This window comes from Hoplias malabaricus, chromosome 5 (genome assembly GCF_029633855.1).
Source record: "Hoplias malabaricus isolate fHopMal1 chromosome 5, fHopMal1.hap1, whole genome shotgun sequence".
In the NCBI taxonomy this organism is placed as follows: domain Eukaryota; kingdom Metazoa; phylum Chordata; class Actinopteri; order Characiformes; family Erythrinidae; genus Hoplias; species Hoplias malabaricus.
Genome location: NC_089804.1, coordinates 45,248,833 through 45,259,562, shown reverse-complemented (window position 1 = coordinate 45,259,562; position 10,730 = coordinate 45,248,833). Strand labels below are relative to the sequence as shown.

At 35.4% G+C, this 10,730-nt stretch overlaps 1 protein-coding gene across 4 annotated transcripts; it reads left to right on the top strand.

The window, feature by feature from the left end:
* Window positions 1–176: 176 nt before the first annotated feature.
* cdc42l2 (cell division cycle 42 like 2) lies at window positions 177–9,575 on the top strand. 4 transcript variants are annotated; one of them, XM_066670356.1, is made up of 6 exons: window positions 177–268; window positions 3,692–3,825; window positions 4,827–4,899; window positions 5,084–5,193; window positions 5,371–5,568; window positions 8,443–9,575. In XM_066670356.1, exons 2-6 carry the CDS (start codon window positions 3,721–3,723, stop codon window positions 8,527–8,529), a joined length of 573 nt encoding a protein of 190 aa, XP_066526453.1. In that variant the 5' UTR covers window positions 177–268; window positions 3,692–3,720; the 3' UTR covers window positions 8,530–9,575. The 4 variants fall into 4 exon arrangements, with proteins under 4 accessions (XP_066526453.1, XP_066526450.1, XP_066526451.1 ...); XM_066670353.1 differs by lacking the exon at window positions 8,443–9,575 and adding an exon at window positions 6,225–8,402; XM_066670354.1 differs by lacking the exons at window positions 177–268; window positions 8,443–9,575 and adding exons at window positions 299–388; window positions 6,225–8,402.
* The last annotated feature ends 1,155 nt before the right edge of the window (window positions 9,576–10,730 follow it).

The window sequence follows — 10,730 nt, the reverse complement described above, 5'->3', positions numbered from 1 at the left end:
GGTATCATCGATATTTTAGCTGATATCTTCTGGCCTTAGTATCACTTCATTATCAAAGTGAACTCCGCTCTTAATAATATTAGTGTAATTCTGGTAGATTATTATTATTTTTGGCTTGTTATATTCAGAGAGTATATACAACTTGATTTTTTGCAGTTGTGTGCACCGTTTTCTAAGGTTGCAGTCCCTAAACGTCGGAGGGACTTTTACTGAACCGGGCTGTTGCATAAGGCTGGTGTTCACTGAATGTTATTTGGACATTTCTGAGGTGAGAGTGTTTATAAATGTTCGCGTTTCACTTGAATTAATGCAGAGAGAGTGATCAGCTTTTCTCTTCGAAGTCTGGGCTCTGTAAAAGTTTCTACTTGATGAAATTGGGTTCAACAACGTATGTAAAATAACTGATGTGGAAACGGTAACATTATTGACCGTTTGAGAAAACTAGCTAACTAACATACACAAGCTCAGTTAATATTACACGGCTAAAGAGGAACATTACCGTTACTTTGTTTTGTGTGTGAAATGGCCAAGTCACAATTGTACCTAAGCTGGCTGCTTATTCTAATTTTCCGGTCCACCTTAAATGGTGCGATAGTTTCGTGCATGAAGTGCCATTTAAGGTGGAACAAGAAGCTTCCCATTTCTGCGTCGTTTCAGTTCGCACAATATGATGACAAACAGGCGTAATGCGTGTAATCAATCGGGGTTGTGATATTAAGCGTGGCTACTTTAGCCTTTAAGCCATATGTCTGTACAAATATTCACGTAAATAGTGCGAAAACTTACTTGTTTCTTACCTAACCGAAGTCTATGGCAAACATTGTCTAACCACTAACGTTAGCCTTGTGAATATTAACTGAGAGTTATTGCAACAAGAGGCTAGTTTGATTTCTTGTATTTAACGTTTGCTTTTATTAGTCAACCGTATCGTAGTAACTGCAGGACTTAGTATATATATATATATTAGTGTGTTAGTTAGTACATGTATCATGCGTGAAATAATCAGTCAGAATACAAAAGTATGACGTAAGTATCTTACATCATGAACCTAAACAATCCTGTCTACTTGCTTGGAAGGTTTGAGTTGAGTTATTGAGTTGCAGAGCAGTGTTGGAGGAGAGAGTGGTGTACTGAATAGTTAGATGAATTCAGTTTTTATTGTAATTTCTTAGCACAAAGTACAAGGCAAAAATAAAATCAGTAGCAATAGTTACACCTGGGCTTCTTTTAAGGTGTTATGGGATTTGTATTATTCATACTCATTTTTCAATACTTAATGCTGTATTTGAGTGGACAACAAATTATTACCAAGTGCTTTTCTGAATGTCTGTTTAAAATCTAAACTCTGCTAAATGAATAATGTATTTCTGAATTTCCTGACTTTGGATATTCAACACCTGTGCAGTACAACACTTATTAATCCGTAGAAACAATTCTTTTTCAGTATTTTCTTTTGGTATGGCGCACACACCATTCCTACCCCTTTTCTTTCCGTTGCATCCAAAAGGCAGTGATTTCAGAAAGGTTTCCCTTATTCTGAAGCCTCCTAGAGACACTTGTCAGCATCAAAAATAAGACTGAATCTCATAGAACATCAGCAAACCTACAATATCTGACCTGAGCATTACTGCTAAAGACTTGCAGGAGTAGAAGTACAACTCATCCCTTTTGTGGAAGCACTGAGTATGGGAGTGTCTGGGGAGTTCACGGAGCTCCCAGCATGCTTTTGTGTTGGGCTGAGGTCTTTGTATTTGTCTTGTAGTGTCTATTGGACGTGGTGTTTTCTTTTGACAGAGTGCTATTTAAAAGAATATGCTATAGTCAAACTACACTAAAAAGTGGACACAATTTCACTAAAACATTTACCTACGCTAACGAAACTGAATGAGCAGCTGCTATTGTTCCTGTATTTGACTTGTCTAGTGAAATATTTAATGTGGAAATGGTAAGTCTCATGTTTCTTAATGATACATATTTCTTTTTATAACATTTCATTCGTCTTACATGGGTCAGTTTACAAGGCTAATATTAGTGTTATTCACCATGCAGCTTCCCATTTGAATTTTTAGTGCCCAGTCCAGAGTGGAGCTCCTGTGATCCGGTCCTGTGTCCAATCACATTACGTCCAAACCTACTGAGTTGCCAGGTCTACAAGCATGCTAGTGTCTTGCGGCCATGAAATGACCAAGTGAACAGATATTTTACTGGACAAAAAAAATCTCCATGGCCAGAGACAAACTAGAATGAGAGGAAATATTGGCCTTGTATTTGAAAGTGGAGGCAGTTTAAAAGCAGCAACACTACACCAAAGCTGGCTAATTTCCTCCTGAACAGGTAACAGCGAATAATACAGCAAATGTAAGCGTTTCACTAGTAGGTAGATGTTTTAGTGACATGATGTGCACTTGGTCTTGTGGAAAAAAAATAGGAAATAAGATGTAATTTGAAATGAGTTTTGTTTATAACATGCTAGCTTTAACTTTGCATAGCTGTTTAAGGTGGAAATGAGTATTCAATTAAGAAGCTGGAGAATAATGCAAATACGACTCATAACTGACCCATTTATAGTGGAACTAAATGCTTGAATAGGGAAATTGTGAAAAAGAAGCAAAGATCTGCCTCCTAAAATGACATTTATGGTTGAAGGGAAAATAACACCAGCCTTGTCTAGTTTAAAACGTTAAGGTGATTTAGACAGTACATTCTGGATAGTGGCCAGGTCACTACATGATGCTGGTGGAGGAAAACGTTTCCTGACTCGCTCCTCCAAAACACCCCAAAGTGGTTCAATAATATTTAGATCTGGTGACTGTGCAGGCCATGGGAGATGTTCACCTTCACTTTCATGTTCATCAAACCAGTCTTTCAGTCTTGCTGTGTGTATTGGTGCATTGTCGTCCTGATACACGGCACCGCCTTCAGGACACAATGTTTGAACCATTGGATGCACATGCTCTTACTGGTGCAGTGTGCAGTTAATGAAGATTGTCCACCAGGCTGCTCCAATTTAGCCCTGAAACCTCCCACACTACAATGACAGGTGTTTCAGTTTCATTGTCCAACCCCTGTAGCTTTAGCTCTTAAGGTGGAACAGACAATTCAAGATGTTAAATAATGCCAATAAATGGACACAACAACACTTTCTAAATTCCTAAAAACATTTTTGATGGGAAAATCGATAAGTAACACCAGCCTTGTCTAGTCTAAATATTTAAGATGTGTTTGGACAGTGTTTGGCCTCTCTTTCAACTTATGTGTTCTTTTTCCCTTGCGTAGGTAAATGTTTTAGTGAAATGATAAACACTTTTCTGTGTACATGTGTTGATTATGGCACATGTACACATGGGGGGGGGGGCTCCTTTTAAAGTTAAATTTGATACATAACACACAAACCACAGCATTTACATTTTTATATACTTTTAGTTTTTACTTTATTAGTTAAAAAAAAAAAAAGACCTACATCTGCCCTCAGCACTCATTATTCCTCCGAAACACGCAAACAGTTTACTTGTGTTATTTACTTGGTGTAGACCTAATACTGCTCATCGTGTTTTAAAGTCATTTTGTTTTTTGCAGCCTGAGCTTAATCATTAAGGATGTTTTTACACCATTTTGCTTGTGTCACCTTATTGTCCTTAATAACTTAAAAACCTACAGCAAATTAAAGATTCTTTTCCTCTCACTGATGCAGATACCAGAATCCACATTGAAAGCGCACCAATGCAGACAATTAAATGTGTAGTTGTTGGAGATGGTGCAGTGGGTAAAACTTGCCTTTTGATATCTTACACCACAAACAAGTTCCCTTCTGAGTATGTACCAACAGTAAGTACAGCATCATTGTTATAATCATATGTAGTGAATACCATCGAAGAATTGCAGTCATGTGATTTATTTTTTTGTTCGTTAGTTTAGCTTTGGTGTGGGTGCCATATTGGGGATGGATTATCTAGTTTCTAGATGAATTTGAAAGACTGATAAATTTATCGCATATATAGCTCCAATCCCTGTACTGGAAAGAGTCTTATAACACTTAGAAGCACAGACACCAACTGCCACTTTGCTTTGGGGCATAAAGGATCTGAATACAATTAAAAATCTGCAAACCAAATTAGCATTTTTCTCATAGGATTTAATAAAAAACTGTTGTCATGTCAAACTAAAGTGTTTTTCTTCTCTTGTGACTGAATGTGAGTGAGTTATTCTTGCACAGATCTTATACATGCCTCAGTAATCTTATTGCACTCTTAAAGTGTAACAGATTTTTGGAGGATAACAGTTTATCACAAATGTCTGCCTAAATTATTTCTCCAGTTTGGATTCAAGTTTAATAAAGTAGCTCTCTTATTCTGAAAGAGTGAGGTTTTCATCCCAAATGTCTCCCTACACCCTCAGTAGGCCACCCTGTAGGACATAATATAATGATTTCTGCACTCTAGTAGTAAAAATAATTTCTAGTGAGCTGTAATTTTCACGTCCCCATATCAAATAACTGTATGGGTGCATTATTATTAGTTTTATGTGATGTGCACCATGTAGGGAGTACAGTGCTACTTTGCCTCTTCACTTAGACAGAGCTCTGTTTACAATTTACAACTGTGTTTACTATTTACAAAGCTTACTGTTTACAAAGTTTATATATATATTTTTTTTCTTTTCTTTTTAACTGATGTAATGAGTAGGTCCCCAACGTGACAGCTACTCTACACTGTTACATCAGCTGCAACCTATACCATATTGTTATAACCAAATGCAGTGAGGATGTGTGAGTACACAAAGTACATGTGCATGCTTATATTGTCGTCTTCTTTTTTTTTTTCTTTTAGGTCTTTGATAACTATGCTGTAACTGTGATGATTGGTGGTGAACCTTATACTCTTGGATTATTTGACACAGCAGGTACAATGTTTAATTTGTAATTGCACATGTTCTTTGAATTCATTAAAGGTACTAAATAAATATATATTACTAATCAAAGGTAGAATAAAGCATTATGTCTGAAGTGTTAAAAGTAAAGGCTAAAGCAAGAACAGCCCTAAAATGAGATTAAATGTATTAAGTTTAGTAAAACTTTTGTTTCTAGGTCAGGAGGATTATGATCGGTTGCGGCCCCTGAGTTATCCACAAACTGATGTCTTCTTAGTTTGTTTCTCAGTAGTTTCACCCTCATCCTTTGAAAATGTAAAGGAAAAAGTAAGTTTTGATTTCATGACAAAATGAATCAACAACAACCAACAGTTAGACTTTTACCATTTACACCTCTGTAAAGTTAAGTTGTTGATGTGTTAATTGCTTCAACTAGACTCAGGGAGGTCAGCCCAGCCTAAAAGTTTCTTCAAAAGGCTCTTTTGTCTTTTCTGATGCATGCAGTGGGTGCCTGAGATCACCCATCATTGTCCAAAGACTCCATTCCTATTGGTTGGAACGCAGATTGATCTAAGAGATGATCCATCAACTGTCGAGAAGCTTGCAAAAAATAAGCAGAAGCCCATCATTCCAGAAACAGCAGAGAAGCTAGCCAGAGACCTCAGAGCAGTGAAGTATGTGGAATGTTCAGCTTTAACACAGGTGAGTTTACAGTACATTTGTTCTTTGAGACACCTTATAAAACCAGTAAAACCAAAGTTGGACTGGAAGAAATAGTTTTGTCGTAATTTGTAGGTTTGCTAACTTGCCAACTTTAAACACAATTTACATTTTAAAAGATAATTAAAATAACAAAAGTACTTTTCAAGAGAGCATATAGAACATGATTATACAATAATTTTACAAGAGCTGCTATTTATATTATAGCCTACATCATCAACAGTGTTATTTTAAATTTTAATTGGAGAAGTTTATTCCAATAACAGATTGTGAAATGGTTGGAGAGAAACAGGAAGCAACCAGCCATCAATGTTTTGTGGCAAAAAAAAGACAGCTGTTACATTTTTTCCTCAAATTCTTTAGCTTTGCTTTGAATATGAATAATATATTCTCTGCACGTGATTTTAAAAAGTCATACTTGGAGATTGTTCATCCATAAATTTTGACAAGTGAACCACTGTAATAACCCAGCTAAAAGACCTGCCCTCATTCAGTGTTGGATTAATTTGTGACCATACTTGATTGTGAAATTCTTTTCTCCTTATAAAGAGGCTTTGTTCACAACTGTGGAATGCCGGTTTTACTCAGACCCTGTTTGTGTTCCTGATCAAACATTTTCCTGTTGCTTTTCTTTGCAGAAAGGGTTGAAGAATGTATTTGATGAGGCCATTTTAGCCGCCCTGGAGCCCCCAGAGCCTAAGAAGAAGCCTAAATGTGTTCTTTTATGAGTTTAGCTTCATGTAGGTCATTTCAGGCATAAAACTAACATGAAAAATTTTATGTTTTGGTTCTAGGCCAGTTTTGGTTGTTAATCATAAATCTTTATCAGAAATGTTCTAAGGAACAAATCAAACACATTTTTCCTTTCATATTTGCCTTTATCTGAAATATAATTTGTTTTATGAGGGTACTATCATTATAAAATTTTTCATTTAATATTATATTGGTTTGTCAAATGTGTCATGACTGTACTACACGGACTGATCTAAGGTAGAAGCTAAAGAAAGCTTTTAAATGGTCAATATTTAGACAAAATTAAGATCAAATATTTCATAAAACTTAAAAAATTCCATGCATTACTGGGATGGCAGCAATAATTATGGTGTTGTTTTGTACAAACCTGTGTTCTCCACAAAATCTACGAAATAAGTGTTACTGTATTTAATTACATTTTTCAGGCTTGGTTAATGTATCAGCTGTAGTTCTTTTTAGATTACAGGTAGCTTTCTACCTGACTACTATCTTCAAGAACTATCATACAATGTATCTTACCTGGGTTTTTTCTTTCTGAAATATGTTCAGAAGTTAAAAATATATTAAGAAATTCATTCACTTTTATTCATGCATCAATTAATTACCCAATTCATTATTTTTGACTAAATTATAATGAAACTGTTTGGATTTTGATAAATTTTTTCCTTATAATTTTTGGTAATTTTTGATTTCTTTGCCCTTTGAATTTCATTATAACTTTCACAATTTCAGTTTATTTGGATCAGTGTTGAAGTTTAAAAACTTAATTGCAAATGTCATTCATTTCTTGATAAATGAAAGAATTCATTAGGATAATGTTGTAAAGTTGATCTCTGGACATTCAGTCATTAAATTGAAACACACGTTTTTTATATATATTTTTATATTGAATACTACATTGAAATAAACGTTTCAAACATACATACCATAGTTCATACCAATGATGTATGATACTTAGTGTGATGCCTCAATAGTGATACCATTGTGTAATATAGTGTAACTTCATACATAAGTAAGAAACAATTATATTATTATAATAGTAATTAAAAAAAGACTTGGAAAAAGTACTAAACTTGAAACATTAACAAGATTATCTACTGTATCTGTGGTTTTTGTCTTGTGTTGTCTTAATTTAACCAATCCATTTTATACAAGCTTTCTCATCTAATAAACAAATAATTTAAATATTGTATCACTAACTAATTAATAACAGATCTGGCAAATGAAACAACTGCCTACATGTGACCTTCTACTCAGGTGACGACTGAAAAGGTGGCACACCTTATTTCGCTTTAGTGGAAGCTAAAATTCATTTCCTTACATCTTGAGCCCTTTGCAGACTTCACTGTATTTCATATATTTTGTCAATGGATTTTTGTTTTTACTAACTCTTCAGCTTCTGAAAACAACAAATCGTGTCTCACAGAAATAGACATAAATATAACAAACGTAAGAAAGAGTTAGCTTCTAGACAACTGGCATGTTGCATTGTACAAATCATTTAGGAAACTAACTTGACACTGTCATCTAGTATTGATGAGTTTTATTTCTGTTGTCACCGTATGTAGACAATACCACCTGTAACCACTAGATTCAGGAAGCTTAAAACAGTTTATTTTCATAATATGACAGTATATGTGGATGCCTGTATTCAGTTCATTATGTCTAATTACTTTGCATCTAAAGTGACTTTACAATCAACTGTCAAACAAATAAATTATAATTTAGCTACCCTCAGATATTTTAAATTGAGATGTATACATATTCTCACTCAATTTTCAGATAACATTATTTTAAATGCAAAAGATCCAGAATAAAGAATATTGTGAAATTACGGTAGCCATACTGACCAGAATTATCTGGTGCTTGATCCAATCACTCAAACCACTTTCTGAGGTGGTCAGAGATGCTTAAGACCACATTGTTCTTGTAGCGTAAATGACAAAGTGTCATGATGTGTCTCTAAATGCAACAAGCATCATCTGCTCCCCTGAACAAGCCAGGGTTTTTCCAATTAACTACATACACCTTGAAACTTCCTTGTTTAAGTAACATGATACAGTCATCGCTCCTAATCAACGAATTTGCTTCGTTCTCTTACAGCGTCTTCACCTGATTTCAGCGCGCTGTGACTGCATTAAAAATCGTTTCAGTTCACAAGCGAAATCGTACTCTGTGAAAAGGCCTTGATGCAAAATTAATGTGTCCACATCATTGGTTGCTTCTACATGTTTGTTTTGTCCTGCTCCTGCGGGTCATGCACCAAATCCCTGCAGTTAATCCCCAGCTCCTCTCGACTGTCCAGAGGCTCCTGCAGAACCTCCACCACTAGTTCCAATCCATGTTAATGAGAAAGAAGGCCACGAGAAGAGCTGATGCAGTACAAAAAAAAAGGGTCATGTACTGACCCAAGTGGCCACTACATATCAACTCGCCATTCCATGCCAGATATGAACGGGGCCTGCTGAGATTCTTGAAATCGCCCAAAAAGAGGTGGGACTGTATGGAGCGAAACCTAACGCTGATTGGACTGTGACACTTTGAACAGCCAGGACAAAACATCTGGCGGATGGTTAATGTAGATGAGGGTTACTGTGGTTGAATGAGAAAATATGCACTCCCTTTCCCTTTTGGCAGTGCATCGCCACAATAAAGTATCCTCCCATGTCTGTAAGGTTGTATTTACTTTTTGAATAACCACAGAAACTAATTTGTAAATTAATATTTTTAGTTTTGTAGCTCTTTCAGTATGTTTACTTTCATGCAGTTAGTGGTCTTGCGAATTTGGGGCAAGTTCCTGCTTGCTGCACAATCTGAAAAAGCAACAGTAAGTGTAACCGGCGTTACCCAATCCCTGAGGATACACTGGATACAGTGTCTGCTGATTCAAGTCAGTTTACTGAGTAAACTAAATAAAATGCAGTTAACAAAAGATGAAGCATCTGTCTCCCTTTGTACCATCTCCTCAGCCGTGCTCAGAACAGACTGAGGAGAGAGAAGGGAAGAGAAAGGAGGAGTACAAATGATGTCACAGTGCCGCCAATAATACGTATTAATAAAGAAAATGAAAATGTGAAATAAAAAATAAAAAATAAAAAAATGAAAACCAAACATTTTTCACATAATTATCTGATTTCCCAAATATTCAACAATAAGAAAAAGTAGTAAAGGGCTAAATCTTTTCTGTTTTTCTTGTTTTCTCAATGCAAAGAAGGAATTTTAGGAGTAATTTTAACTGCTACAAAAGAAAAAAAAATCATCTAAAGCAGCAAAAAAAAAACACACTCTGTTCATGCTTTTTAACACCCGGGTGTATCTCCACAATCTAAACGCATCCAGATGGCATTTCTCTTGGATTAAACAGCAAATGCACAGAGAGCCATTTCAGGTGAGACACCCCCACCCCCAGAACTGAATTAAAAACAGCAGGGCTTTTTCCAGCACACAGACAGACAGCAGAGCTAGCAAATGGTGATGAAGTATTCTCTGAATATTAGAAAATGTGTTTTATGAACATTGCTTTTATGGATGCTGTAAAAAATGTAATTTAAATGTAACAATTCATTGCTATATATCTTTGTATACTTACTCTGCCTGAAGCCCTAAACTCAAGTAATCATTCATGAAAAAAAAAATACTTGTCGGTAATGGCTGAAATCTAAGATGAACATTTGTGTGGGTTTTTAAAGACTTTAAAGCATTAATAATATACATCAATAAAAAAAATTGTATGTATATACAGAATGTATATTTGTAATAATTCTCCTATACTGTCCCACTGAGAAATAGCAGATAATTTACAAAGAATGCAATAATATGATAAACTGCCTGACAGACGAAAGGCCCTATAACATGGGGTAAATCATAAATTCATTTTGAATCAGAAAATCAAAATATTTTTTTCTAAATGTACACTATTCCTGAAGTCTAGATGGTACTAATAAACAGTATTTTAAAAAGGCACAAATAGGCCTGCACAGGATTGTTATTATTCTGAGCAACATTACTCTGCTAAAAGGCACAGAATAATGTTGTTGTTGGTGACCCATGTCACATTGTGCCCTGCCCAGAAACATGTCCTTACCACCATGAGTGAAAGCAAAATGAACTCCTTGACCATATGCCTGATCAAAAGTAATGTTTCCCTTAGTTAATGCTGATATGTGTTCAACATTTAGCTAAGGCCACCTGGTAGAATCTGTACTAACACTAACACTATATACCCCTCTCAGCCAAGCTTTAATAGGTGGTAATATTGTTAAAAAAAAAAAAAAAAAAAAGTGTTTTTGTAAGATTTCACATGCACACTCATAGGCATATGCAGCGTTTTACTGTTACATTAGCCTAAACTCAAACAGACTGATATCAGTTACTGTCTGGAAAATATTTTG